Genomic DNA, 15,518 nt, shown 5'->3' on the forward strand with positions numbered 1-15,518 from the left:
GTAATCCCCAAATCCTCGAAAAATAAGCGAAAAATATATTTATTCAAAAAAGCAGATAAAAATTCACTTGACGCCTTCCTGAGAGACAATCTCCACTCATTCCAAATTAATAATAGAAGTGTAGACCAGATGTGGCTTAAATTCAAAGAAATAGTATCGGTAGAGAGGTTTATACCAAATAAACTAACAGACGACGGAGCTGATCCTCCTTGGTACACAAAACGAGTTAGAACACTTTTGCAGAAACAACGAAACAAACATGCCAAATTTAAACAGACGCAAAATCCCCAAGATTGCCTTACAGAAGCTCTAAACTTAGCGCGGATTTCAATGCGAGACACAACAGTTTCCACAATGAAACTTTGTCTCGAAATCTGACAGAAAATCCAAAGAGATTATGGTCGTATGTGAAGTATGTTAGCGGCAAGAAACAATCAATGCCTTCTCTGCGCGATACTGGAGATTCTATCGAAGACAGTGCTGCCAGAGCAGATTTACTAAACACAGCCTTCCTAAATGTCTTCACAAAAGAAGACGAATAAACATTCCAGAATTCGAATCGAGAACAGCTGCCAAAATGAGTAACGTAGAAGTAAATATCCTCGGAGTAATGAAGCAACTCAAATCACTTAATAAAAGCAAGTCTTCTGGTCTAGACTGTATACCAATTAGGTTCCTTTCGGAATATGCTGATGCATTAGCTCCATACTTAACAATCATATACAACCGTTCGCTTGACGAAAGATCCGTACCCGAAGACTGGAAAGTTGCACAGGTCACACCAATATTCAAGAAAGGTAGTAGGAGTAATCCACTAAATTACAGGCCCACATCGTTAACGTCGATATGCAGCATGATTTTAGAACATATATTGTGTTCAAACATTATGAATCACCTCGAAGGAAACTGTCTATTGACACACAGTCAACATGGGTTTAGAAAACATCGTTCAAAAAATTGTGTGAAATCTTATGGGACACAACTGCTAAGGTCATCAGTCCCTAAGCTTACACACTACTTAACCTAAATTATCCTAAGGACAAACACACACACCCATGCCCGAGGGAGGACTCGAACCTCCGCCGGGACAGAAAACATCGTTCCCGTGAAACACAACTAGCTCTTTATTCACATGAAGTGCTGAGTGCTATTGACAAGGGCTTTCAGATCGATTCCGTATTCCTGGATTTTCGGAAGGCTTTTGACACTGTACCACACAAGCGGCTCGTAGTAAAATTGCGTACTTATGGAATATCGTCTCAGTTATGTGACTGGATTTGCGATTTCCTATCAGAGAGGTCACAGTTCGTAGTAATTGACGGAAAGTGATCGAGTAAAACAGAAGTGATTTCAGGGGTTCCCCAAGGTAGTGTTATAGGCCCTTTGCTGTTCCTTATCTATATAAACGATTTGGGAGACAATCTTTGGTTGTTTGCAGATGACACTGTCGTTTATCGACTAATAAAGTCATCAGAAGATCAAAACAAACTGCAAAACGATTTAGAAAAAATATCTGAATGTTGGAAAAGTGGCAGTTGACCCTAAATAACGAAAAGTGTGCGGTCATCCACATGAGTACTAAAAGGAACTCGTTTAACTTAGGTTACACGATAAATCAGTCTAATCTAAAAGCCGTAAATTCAGCTAAATATCTAGGTATTACAATTATGAGCAACTTAAACTGGAAATAACACATAGAAAATGTTGTGGGGAAGGCTAACCAAAGGCTGCGTTTTATTGGCAGGACACTTAGAAAATGTAACAGACCTACTAAGGAGACTGCCTATACTACGCCTGTCCGTCCTCTTTTAGAATACTGCTGCACGGTGTGGGATCCTTACCAGGTAGGACTAACGGAGTACATCGAAAAAGTTCAAAGAAAGGCAGCACGTTTTGTATTATCGTGAAATATGGGAGAGAGTGACACAGAAATGATACAGGATTTGGGCTGGAAATCATTAAAAGAAAGGCGTTTTTCGTTGCAACGGAATCTTCTCACGAAATTCCAATCACCAGCTTTCTCCTCTGAATGCGAAGATATTTTGTTGACACCTACCAAAATAGGGAGAAACGATCACCACGTTAAAATAAGGGAAATCAGAGCTTGTACGGAATGATATAGGTGTTCACTCTTTCCGCGCGCTACATGAGATTGGAATAATAGAGAATTGTGAAGGTGGTTTGATGAACCCTCTGCCAGGCACTTAAATGTGATTTGCAGAGTACCCATGTAGATGTAGAACTGTGTACCTCCTTCCTGGTGGAATGACTGGAACTGATTGGCTGTCTGACCCCCTCTGTCTAATAGGTGCTGCTCCTGCATGGTTGTTTACATCTTTGGGTTGTTTTAGTGACATCTCTGAACAGTGCAAGGGACTGTGTCTATGGTACAATATCCACAGTCAGTGTCTCTCTTCAAGAGTTCTGGGAACGGGGGTGATGCAAAACTTTTTTTGATGAGTGTAGTTCTAACTAATACCACCTTTTGCAGAAATAAGTTAAACTTTTTATAAATGTCCTGTACATGTAAATGTAGAAGTTGAAGGTGTCCAATGTATCATTATCGGGTAATTTGATGTTGATGTATTAGTCTTATAATGTCACTGGACGAGGACAGATGAAATGTAGCAAAAAATCAGTCAGTCAATCAACTACTTGTAAATATTAACTTCTGACAATGGGAAAAATAACCAAAACATACTAAATAACAGAAGCTAGTAATTGAAGAACCCTCATACAAATGAGATGTTATTTTGTTGCTGTAGTTTTCACCATTTATTGTGTTGCTGTGGAGAACTGTTTGTTTTACACAGCTGTACAACATGTCAACTCTCATGATTACAATAGTCCGTACAGCCATGCATCATGGACATTCGCATACAAACAATTTAAAGTACTGCAGCTGTCCTGACAACCAGGTCCAGACGAGTAGTCACTAGAATCTCATAATGTTGGTGGTTTATATGACAATAGAAGATGAAAAAGAAGTAGAAGAAGGTCTCTCAGCATCATGGCTGGTGACCAAACTTCTAGCTATAAAACACAATCACCACCACCAATCCATCACTGCCCAGACTGTACATGATGGTGGTGCCTGACTCTGGGCATACAGAGTGTTGGGACTAGTCATAAAGAAACCTGACTTGCCTACAAATCATAAGCGGCACATTTCCATGGTATGTTACTGCCCATTCTTTCATGAACTGACCGGTTACTGTGTCTCTGGACTCCTCATACCAAAGCATGCACCAAAATTTCCTGAAAAATTTCTCAAATCTTGTCAGTACATATCATTGTATGTATTACAAAAGAAAGTAAGAGCTGAATTCATACACATGCGGTTTTAATCTCAACAATTTCTATTTTATGTATGTTATAAATGTGGAAGACAATGTTTCAAGGGTGAACCAAGAAGTAAAATGACAATTGCACTCACAGCTGTCAGATTCTTTCTGTTGAATGAATTTTACAGTCCTACAGAATCAAACTTCAAGAATCAAATCTGCCAAGTAGAAAAATATTGGACAAACGATCACCAGTCCTTTCATGCTCAGGTAGTTGGATGGAACAGAAGAGACAATGTGATCATCACATGCTCTGTTTTCTTCATTGGTTTATTAATCCCTGGTGTCTTCAGGACAGCTCCACACATATCAGATTCTTATCATCCTTCCATAACTGCAATACAAGTTTTTTATACACCCTGCAACTTGTCTCTATCTCTGCATAACAATAAAGCTTTCTGAATCTACTTCATCATGTCAGCCGTATGATTCTTGGGGGGAAAAACCAACCCTACACGGTAAACTGACACTGACACAAAACCACAGTTAGAGCTTTATCCATTATCATTGTAGAGTATGTCAGTCACTGGTACATTATCAATGCTATCCGTGTTTTAATCATACCTATTTATTTATGTTTTCTATCTTCCAACTGCATGCTTCCATAACTGAGTATTCAGTGTGCTTGAATGCCATATGGGGGATCCGGGTACAGTTCCTTGTAGTACCAGGGATTATTCGTTTGTGGGAGTACAGGAAACAGGATGCATTCAGCTGTGTGATGTTAATGGGGAAGCTACTTGAGTGGGAAGTGGCAGTGAGAAGGTGTAGAGGGCTGTCAGTGGCTGAGGGAGCAGTGTCCTGACCTCCTGTCACTCCTTACTGCATGCATGTGATGCCATTGCTGGAGGAAGACACAACAGCCAGTGAACACTGCATGCCACATCGGGGCAGAAAGAGAAGCTGGAAATTTTCCATCTCATCTTCCATCTCATCCAAGTATTACTCACTCTTCCCTAATCAGTTAAGTTCTTCTCGAGATTTGATTTCTTATGTACCACTGGCATGTATTTTATTTGTCATTACTCACCAAGTCAATATGTAAAGGCATTTTCTTTCCACTCCATAATTTGACAACACTGACAATGTCAAGCTTTAATCTCACTGTTGCTCTTATGCATTAGCTGAATTGGTTTGGTGAATAGCTTTATTCGTAATGATTTTATTATGAGTGCTCTGAGGCAAAGGTCCCGAGTTCGAGTCTCGGTCCAGCACACAGTTTTAATCTTTCAGAAAGTTTCATATCAGCGCACACTCTGCTGCAGAGTGAATATCTCATTCTGGAAACATCCCCTAGGCTGTGGCTAAGCCATGTCTCCGCAATATCCTTTCTTCCAGGAGTGCTAGTTCTGCTAGGCTCGCAGAAGAACTTCCGTGAAGTTTGGAAGGTAGGAGATGAGGTACTGGCAGAATTGAAGCTGTGAGGACGGGTCGTGAGTCATGCTTGGGTAGCACAGTTACTAGAGCACTTGCCCGCAAAAGGCAAAGGTCCCGAGTTGGAGTCTCGGTCCGGCACACAGTTTTAATCTGTCAGAAAGTTTCATATCAGTGCACACTCCACCGCAGAGTGAAAATCTCATTCTGGAAACATCCCCCAGGCTGTGGCTAAGCCATGTGTCTGCAATATCCTTTCTTCCAGGAGTGCTAGTTCTGCTAGGTTTGCAGAAGTTTGGAAGGTAGGAGATGAGGTCCTGGCAAAATTGAAACTGTGAGGACAGGTCATGAGTCATGCTTGGGTAGCTCAGTTGGGAGAGCACTTGTCCGCGAAAGGCAAAGGTCCCGAGTTTGAGTCTTGGTCCGGCACACAGTTTTAATCTGTCAGAAAGTTTGTTAGACTCTGGTATTGGATGGGTTTTCCGATTCTGTCTGTGACTCACTGATATTATGTTCATAGGATACTATGGTATTTCACTTTTTGAAGTCCACAGTTTTTTGTTGCTGAACATTTAAAGCAAGTTGCCAATTTTTGCACCATTTTGATATCTTATCAGTGTCTGCTGTGGGTAGCTCAGTTGGTAGAGCACTCGCCTGTGAAAGGCAAAGGTCCAATGTTCTTTCTCCAGTCTGGCACACAGTTTTAATCTGTCAGGAAGTTTTGCAAACAGAAAAATTTGGAAATGTTGAAATCACATTTGAGGCATTTTAAAGAGGAAGAAGATGCCTTCCTCATTCGCATTGTAACTGTTGATCAGATTTGTGTCCATCAATATGAACCTTAGAGTAAGTGACAGAGCAGGAAATCAAAACATCCGTCTTTTCCTATAGCAATAAATGTCCAAAAGCCAAAGTCCTGTAGCATAGTTGATTGTGACACTGTTTTGGGATATAAAATGTCCACTACTGGTTCATTACACTCCTAAAGGTTAAAAGTTAACAGTGACATTTAGTGTCATCAACTGTGATATCTAAAACCCAAAATCAAAATGAAGAGGAGAGGGAATATTTCAAGAGGCATTGTTTTTGCTTCAACATAATCCCCCCCCCCCCCATACACCTGGGAAAACAATCCAGTCCATTCAGAATTTTAGTACTGAATAGTTTGAGCACCCACTGTACAACCCAGGTGTATGTCAAACTGATTTTCACCTTTTTGGTCCAAAGAAGGAGCACCATATGAATCCAAATGCCACAGAGCTCTTTCTAAGGCACAATTAGGAAGCTTTCTAACTTCATGGATGTTGAGGGAGGTGATGTAAAGAGCAGATGTTACTTGGAGTGTTGTTTAAAAAAAAAACTGTACTATATTTTGTATTTCGTTGTGTTTGTACTACATACTGGAATTCTAGACACAGCACCCTTCAGTTCATGTGGTATTGACCCCAGGGCACAATGATGACAGGCATATCAGTGTACATTCCACATTCGACTGACCTCAAACCTTAGATCTTTATATTGCAGTTTCTTCTGATTTGCTTTATCATTAATGATCCCATCTCATGTTACTTGTTCTGTGATTAAAGGGGTGGTATTATATATGGCTGTTTAGCTGCAACCATGTGAACAGTATAAATTTGTTGGTCATATGGGACAGTGGTGTATCAAGCGGTCATAGCCATTTTAGGTGTATGGTCGTAACCTTTGTTGGAGAGATTTGGTAACCCAAGAATGCTGCATATTTGCCAGTAAAACTATGTGCACACCTTATCGTGTCTCTTGAGGTACTCATTCTTTACTATTGTAGGACAGCCTGGCATTATGTGGTCCATGATCTAATGGCATACTACACAAGGTTAACATGTGTCATCTTGAGTGATTTTCAGTTTAGCTTTTTCATAGTTCTTTGCCTTCAAGGCTTGTTATTGATCAGCTACTACTAGAGTTACTGACTCTGCACTCATTTTTGCTCTTCTAAATAAAAGGTGTGTTTGATGTCTGTCAATATTTAAATTCTCCATATGACTTGGGAAATGACCATACAGAGATTTCTGTTTCCAGAACTGTTTCATCTTATTCTGTGTTTCCGTTTTGATGTTCCTTTGGAAAAGTGTGTCATTAGCAGCACCTTCTGCACTTCGAGAGAACCTTTTTGCAGTTTTTATGCAGTATGTGAGAACTTTCTTGCCATTTTCTTCCCCTGGGCAGTAATGTCTCTGTCTCCATTTGCCATCTCAAACTGTATTATCTGACACATTAGTGGATCATTCACACACTTAGTTACAAACCTGCTAAATTCACCTCTGGCTCTTAAATAAGCTGCCTCTGTTTGTATGGCCTGTCGATGTCAGCTCCTGAATGACTTAACAATACTTTGTAAGCAACTTCTGTGTCTTACAATCTGCATGTAAAACATCTTGTTAGATTCAGTCCATCAGACTGAACCAGTATTCAGCTACAGATACTGTCAGGAATCCTATAACCATAATTTTGCTCTGGAGTTGAGTTCAATTTGTAGCACCTGTTACTATTACTGCTACTACTACTACTACTACTACTACTACTACTACTGCTATCACTATTACTATTATAATGTAGAGCTCACATTGAGATTGGTCTATGCCTGTGGGCCACCCCTGTAAAATAAAACAGGAGGTCTATGTACATATTCAAAAGATAGAGTCAAATGAGAAAAAGCAACTGTGTCTTTCATTTTAGCGAAGCTTTATTCATTCTTGAGTTGTTGCATTTGTACAGAACAAGCCAAATGCTGGTGATAACACATATAGGCTTTAGGAAGGGTCCAACATGTGCAACACATTGTAAGGTTGTTGTTATCCAGTTCTCCCATTCCTCATGGAATACAGCCTACACACAGTACGTACTGGAATGTGGGTAAAAGCATGAACAGTCAGCTCCCTGGGGTTGCAAGGTTTCTGATCTTCAGTATGTACATAGTTGCCTTCCCTTGTCCCTGCATATATAAATCTATTTGTGGCCAAATTTTTGATGTACAGCTGACCACAGATTCCTGTGAGATGTGCTGTTTACTTCTCTCTGGACTCTTACTGAATGGCTCTAGAACAGCGGTTGACGTTCCTTCATCCACAGGCATTTTTGACCATCCAGCATTCAGTTTTTCTATGACAAAGTCAGTTTCATGGCATTTCACAAGAACTTTCACCACTAGACTAGGTGTATTGGGTGGTCTGTCTGGTTGTCTTGACTAAAATCCCCCCCCCCCCTGATAACATGGCTGCTCCTGTCCCCTGCACCTTTGTTTTTCTTGTGTAATTTGCTGTATGTTTGATACATCAATGATTCCTGTTCTATTTAAAAATTATAATTATGAGTTACGTACAAGATGATAGCATCAAAAATATCCACCATGTTGATGACATAGCCTCATACATCATGCCACTCCTCCTCCCCCCCCCCCTCCCCTCCTATCTCATTCTACTTGATTTTAAATTTCTGTTTATCTATCATTTTTGTTTTAGAGGGGTATTTCACATCTCTGGACTGCTCTGTACTATGCATACTGTAAAGTTATATCACTGAAGAAGTCGCATTAGATGTAAGACAGCGTCTGAAGGCCATAACCTTGTCAGTTGAAATAAAATCATAAATTTAAAAAAAGAAAAAAGTGACAAAACTGAGAAATAAGTTTTTTTCTTTTACAACATATTTCACTGGCAGACAGTGGAATTTTGTCATTGCCCACTTAAAAGTGCTGTAAATGGAGGAAATTTGGGGGTCAGTGTTGCTACAAAGACATGGTGGAGTGAGCAGTGGTTCCAAATGTGTTGCAGGCTGGGAGAGTTGGCTGGCTGCCCATCACCGCCCCGCTGCCCACCCAGCAGGTACCGTGCACAGGCTGGCCTCTGCAACAATGTGCGCCGACCACTGTGGGGCGCTGCGGGTACACCCTTCCTCAGGCTCGCGCCGCCTGTTTACGCTGATGGTGAGTACAGCACAGCAAAGGGCTTCCCAGGAAAAAAAAAAAAAAAAAAAAAAAAGCCAACCTGATCAAAAGTGTCCAAATCTACTTGAGAGGTAGACACGGTGAAGTCACCTACTTTGGAGATTCATCTGTTCCATTCCCTTTCCTCTGTCTACTTGACATCCTTGGTATACCTAAACAATCTATCACTTCTCTAACAAGCAGGTATCCGTGGCCCTGCACCCAACCTCTCCAGTCATTCCTTACATCTGGTCTGCAAACTGAAGAACAAGCAGGGGAGTCCACACTGTTTCTATCCAGCTGTGTGACCTACTGTGAGCATAAAGTAACTTGGTACGTTACAGAGCGAATTCTAGGACTACAAGCATGTTAGTGGATGAGCACATTTTTAGTGCAAAAGCCATTCCCCCTCCCCAATCCCCTTTGAGGACACTCCTCGATCTCCTTTCAAGATATCTCTCTTCTCCTTCCCCTCTCCTCTCCTCACCCCTCCCTCTCATCCCTTCATCCCTACCCCTCCCCTCTCCTTCCCCTTCCCATACATCACACAGGGTTGTCATGGTTCTGGTGGAACTAGCCCACTTGAACTGCTAAACAAATTCAAGTGGCAATAGGTCAGTTAAAATGGTGGAACTGGCATTCATATGTCTACTGCAATGTTGGAAATTGCTCATTTGTACTACTTAAAATTACTGTATTTCTAAATTCAGGGTGGTGAAATTAGGTCAGGTAAAAGTATAGAATCAGCATTTTATATCTGCTTTTATAATTTGTTCATAAACAATTGCATTGGAACAGGCACTTGCTGGAGCAGCAAGTGAGCACTTGAGCAGGCAGTATCCACGCATGAACTGCACAGGCCAGGATCCCTGCCATACCACTGTGCATCTACTGGCTGGGCACACCAGCTGGCTGTTTTGTGCGAGCTCCCTCCAAGTTAAAACTTGTTCTTCACTCCCCCCTCATCCACCACCACCAGCACCACGACTCCAATAATGGCTAGTAAGACCAAGCTCTCTGCAAGTTTTGATTTGCTCATCAGTCTCACTTGTGGGCCAGCTTGTGTCAGAAGAAGATACAACAGCTTTATGATACCCTTCCCATCCAAATCAATGCATAACTCTAGGTCAGAGGGATGCAACACCATAGCGAAAAGTGGGCTCATCCTGCCAAGTTATTTATATATTTGACTCAATTTTGCAATCACTGGTATAAGATCACATACCCTTTCAACTCCTGAAGCTTCATTTTATTTCTTGCTCCCCTTCTGAGTGCTTCACTTCTTTTGTCAGGAAGGGTATAGGTATCACTTCAACCATGGACTCTGGTTGAATTGGATAATGTGGGTTACTCTAATCAGTTCCATATCCAGTTTAAGACATTGACAAGGGGTTTCTGTGACATATAATATGTTCCTTTTTTCTCCCCAGGGGAGGGGAAAGAGAGGGGAGGGGGTCACCTGGACGGAATGATGGTGATTTTTATAGGGAGGGTTGGAATCAATGTACCATTTGCAATATTTCCTACAGTGCTGTATTGCTATGGCATGCTGTATAGTTTTGTAGCCAAGGTTGGCAATGGGCAGTAACACTACTTATTGGTGTAAAGTCATGAGACTTTGTCAAGTTATATTGTGCTTATAATCCAGGCTGTTCCACAAAGTTATACCAACATTTCTGCAATGTGTCTTTCAAATCAGTGGCAACACAGTGTGCTGACAACCCTGTGAGTGTTTATTTTTCACTAAATTCATTAAAACTTCACAAAAAAAGAAGTTAACAAGTAATATAACTAACACCAGAAGTGCACACACACAGAACTTATGGAAGTCGCCATACGTTGCACTTCGCTGCTAGATATGGAATTAATTCTTAGTCTGCCTGTATGGCAGCTGTAGCATTCTTCCAGGAAAGGCCACTTCTCCTACCGCAAGTGGTGTTTCCCCTTCAGTTTACAGATGGACTATAGGATATGTCAGTCTGCTGGATACTGGGACACTTGACTGTTTGGGAAAATAAGCAAGCAGATAAAAAAGCCAAAGACTTCTGTGCTGTGAACACGACGACATAATGTTCCATTCGCCTGCATGCTGTCATCTTGCTCTTGAGCCAGGCAGTCATGCAGCTGTGGAAGAAGTGGCTACCAGTGAGGCACAATAAGCAGAGAAGTTAACTATCCATTCATAGCACACTGCATACGTGTGAGTCCAGTGGGGTGTATTTGCCTTGACTTGCCTCCAAATATGACACTGTACATGAACTCATGGCTTCAGTTTTGTAACGCTATTGATAAATCTCTATTGTTTTTTATTTTTATTACAACATCCCTCTGTTTCACAGTATAAATAAACAATTTTTTAATAAAACATGAACTAAATTTTGTCAGCATAAGTTTTGCTATAAATACTGTTTATTTTTACACAAGACAGAAGGATAACTATACAGAGCAAAAATGTTTCGTGGTTATGCGGTGTCTTGATAGGGTATGTAAATAAAGCTATCTAAATGAGGTAACGGTCAATAGGTATGCTACACACCAAATGTACTGGTAATGCGGTTATGCTCTTAATTAACAAGGCTACTAGGAATAGTATTGTAATCTATGCTTACTTATGATAGTTTTCAGTAGCCCACAGTAGTTTTACTGCTCTATCTTTTAGTCCATTTATCAGTTAGCTACAGTTAACCATTAAACTACTTCAGCTCATTCTGTTGCCTATGTCATTTTCATCATCCTCTGAATGTCTTTTATCATAAGTTTTAAAAATGACAGTAAACATGATTTTTGTACATCCATGTCTGTGTTAACCACATTTACCTCATAAAAGATAGTAGTGCAGGTGCTAAACACCTGCCTGCTGCGCGCCGAAGCCATTGGAGCATCAACAATTCAAATCTAACATCTTCACACCCATTCATACACTGGAAGTCAAGCACTTCATTTTCACCTCCCTGACTTAGATTTCATCATTGTTAACCTTCCCATACAGCCAACTATTATACCAAAATGTCTTGGACTATCTCTTGCCTACAAATATGTCTGGTGACGCTATCTACTAACCCTCTAACAACAAACTTACTCCACTAAATAGTCTAACTTAAAGTCATTTACCTCTAAGTGCTGCTCTGTTATTCTTGTAATGTACTGCCTTGCTTTTAATAGACTTTTTAATAAAAATAATGACATTATTATGAAAAAGATAGATTGATACTCACCATATAGGAGAGATGTTGAGTCGTAGATAGGCACAACAAAATGACTGTTAACAAGTAAGCTTTCAGCCAAAATGCTTTCTTATGAATTAGACAACATGCACACACATTCATGCAAACACAACTTGCACACACTTGAGCACTGTCTCTGGCTGCTGAGGTGTTTGCCTATGTAAGTTACGACGTAATAGGCGACAGAAATAAGAAACGTTACACTGTCTGTGGAGCTATGAACATAGTTTATTGTATTATTATCCAAAGAATTACAGAAAAAAGATATAATTTTTTAAATGGAACAATAGTTGTTTCTATAATGCAATGGAATCAGTAACGCCATCTGTGTATGTATCAATTTAAATTACATCCTACCACTTTTAGTTTGGGAGCTACAACCCCTCAAATTTTCAGGAGCAGATACCACACGCTGTACATAATACATGGCTGTGTGGTGGGTGTTGGATGTTCTGGTGGTGGAAAGTTGATTTAAATGAGATCTTCAAATGTGTGTCTATGTTCCTGAAAGTACAATGCAATGCGCTGTCTAAAGGATCTGCGGATGAGATGTAACATCGCCGGTGTCACGGAGCAACATGCGTCCTCGATGCGCCATTTTAGATCATCTGGGGATGTGGGCTCAGTAACATAAACATGATCCTTTAGATATCTCCTCAAAAAGAAATCTAATGGTGTTGAATCTGTTGACCTTCCAGGCCATGAATGAGGACCATGGTGCCCCAACCACCTTACTGCAAACCTGTTGTTTAGTTCTTCCACAACAGCACATGCAGAATGGGCTGGGTGACCATTGTGCTGCATTCACATATGGACTCTCATGTGTAGACACACATGTTCAAGGAGATCACCCAAACTGTTGACTGTAAATGCATGATATAACTCACTTGTCAGTGCACCTGGGACGTAGTGTCGACCGATGATTTCATCCCCAAGGATTCCACACCATACATTAATAGACCATCTACGTTGACGGTCAACAGGTTGTACCCACCGAAGATTGTCTGCGGTCCAGTACTGCACATTATGGCGATTCACTGCACCGTAATTTGTGAATGTGGACTCATCAGAGAACATAATACCTTGTGAAGACTCCAGCATGAAATTACACATGGCCCATTCACAGAATGTAACTCTCACACGGAAATCATTCCCATGCAGCTCCTGGGTCAGTGACAGGTGGTAGGGGTCCACCTGTGGCCATGTACTATATGCCACACAGATGTGAGACTGACACCAGCGACTACAGCAACGGCTCATAAGCTGACATGAGGATCGTGGTGTACTGCAGCTAAAACAAACACCTCCATCTCCTCACTTCTTGCAGTTCTTCGTCTGTTACTGTGGCACATTACCAAGCTGCCTGTTTCCCGAAGTCGTTGTTCGGCACTTCGCCACGACTGCTTCAGTGGCATTGTGTCGGCACTCGCCAAGCATCAGCAACGCGTCAACTTACTCTTTGTTCATGTATGCCATCTTCATCCAATATCAGTAACCGTGGTATATTGAGCCCTGTTTGTTTGTGTGGCTCGAACTGTTGGGTATACGGCCATGTGCAGCGACAATCGGCAGTCCAACAGCGGATCGAGGAAGCTTCTCACTCCGTGACACCAGTGACATTACAACTCAGCCACACCACATTTAGAAGGTGCATTGCATTATGCACAGCATGTGTGGTATCTGCCCATGAAACTTTGAAGGGTTGTAGCTCCAAAACTAAAAGTGATAGGAATGTAATTTAAGTTGATGTATACACAGCTGGTGTTACTGATTTCAGTGCATGGTAGAAACAACTATTGTTCTATTTAAAAAATTCTATCTTTTTGCTGTAACTCTTTGGATAATAACACAATAAACTATGTTCATAGCTCTGCAGACAGTGTAATGTTTCTTATTGTGACCTACCACAATAAATATTTCCGTTGCCTATTACTTTGTAACTTACAGAGACAAACACATTTAGTGAAACACCCTGTATGTTGTCTAACTCGGAAAAAAGCTATTTGGCTGAAAGCTTACTTGTTAACAGTCTTTTTGTTGTGCCTATTTACGACTCAGCATCTTTGCTGTATGGTGAGTAGCAGTCTATCCTTTTCATAATATTATCATTAATCCAGCCTGGATTTTCCATTATTTAATAAAAATAGTAATAATTCACTGCACGTATGTGTATAATATCACCTATTACAAGTACTGCAACTGCATAGCAGGTCTCAGTGGTACACCACAGCCTCCTGGTCTGCCGCCACCACAGATGGTAGCAGCAGTACTGACCAAACTACAGGCTGGTGTGAACGAGCATAGCTATGTCACAGGTCTCGCTGCTGTGTGGGGTGACATGTTAGCCCATGATCTAGCAGCCACCATCAACATTAGTAAGTAATCTGTCAACAGGTATCTGTTACATTGTTTACACTCGACACCCACCAGCAGAAATGAACTTGTATTTGTTCAACAGATTCAGTGGACTGCTGTACTCACAATCACCCTGAGTGCTACCCAGAGAGGAGCAATAAAACGTGCAATGCCTATATGAGGTCATTGCCATCGATTTCAGATGACTGTAAACTAGGTGAGTGTTCTAGAAACATAGTTTATTGTTTTCTTTTCTTCTTGCTTATAATCCATATCATCTAGCTTGATCTTTAGTGTTTTATTCATTTTCTTGCTGTAATGCAATATTTATTTATGTTCCAGAAGGATTTCACATTTTAATATAAAAGTCATCTTCAGTGCACTTTTTAGTTGCTTATCTGTTATGCTAAAACCTGTAATCAAATATTGTATTGGAGCAAGAAGAAGACATTTGCATTTATAAAAAGAATAATTATCTACTTACTATAGAAAATGGCCACCCCTAAAAGTTTGCTGTAAAGTCAGTTTCATGATGCCTAGTAGTTTAATAATGATAAAACAATTGCTAAAATGATCTCCATGGTCAGCTGTAAACATTCTACGTCTTACAACAAAATGTGTGAAGAGCTATCTGTAGTTCTATTTCATACCGTAACCAGCGAGTTAAGTATGTGAAAAAAAAAATGACATTCCAGGATGGTAAAGATACACCGTGCTCTAACAAGTATGTTAGAATGATAGAGTGAGGACATGAGCACAGATTTTTTTTTTTTTTTTAAAAAAAGAGCATAGCATTATTGCTAATACACAGGTGCTAAACAAATACAGAAGAATATCATATGCCTTATACAAAAAGTTTTGTTAATTTTCAGTGCAGTGTCTGATAACTGTCAAAGAGCCCCAGGAAGTTTCGTTACTGTGAAGAGATAACTATACAAAATATTCAGCTGCTTGTTAACCATTCTGGTACTGAAACACGTGGTAATGGAAAAAAGACCAATATTCTTATTTCGGTTTTTAGATATTTTTGTTCCACGGGAGAAGACTGTTTCACCATCCTCTTTCATCTGACTATTGCAGCAGTGGAAGTAGAAACAATAAATGTATCACACACTTAAGTGTTATTGTGGTTGCAGTCGACTCAAGAGAGGGTTGTTTTGAATCGTGATAGGGGAAACAATCTTATTGTTCTTATCTGATCTAGTAGTGGAGGAGAGGTGGTGGTGTAAAATTCCTGCTTGGCATGCTTTATGTTAT

General features: G+C 40.5%; 1 protein-coding gene across 1 annotated transcript in view; it reads left to right on the forward strand.

Annotated features, from left to right (window-relative positions):
- LOC124594102 overlaps positions 1-15,518 on the forward strand; it is a 394,923-nt gene that overhangs the window by 237,319 nt on the left and 142,086 nt on the right. Inside the window, exons 5-7 of the mRNA XM_047132453.1 lie at positions 8,531-8,682; positions 14,117-14,281; positions 14,365-14,478. Coding sequence (XP_046988409.1) covers positions 8,531-8,682; positions 14,117-14,281; positions 14,365-14,478 — 431 coding nt within the window. The remainder of the gene's footprint in view (positions 1-8,530; positions 8,683-14,116; positions 14,282-14,364; positions 14,479-15,518) is intronic.

Source organism: Schistocerca americana, chromosome 2, assembly GCF_021461395.2.
Source record: "Schistocerca americana isolate TAMUIC-IGC-003095 chromosome 2, iqSchAmer2.1, whole genome shotgun sequence".
NCBI lineage: Eukaryota > Metazoa > Arthropoda > Insecta > Orthoptera > Acrididae > Schistocerca > Schistocerca americana.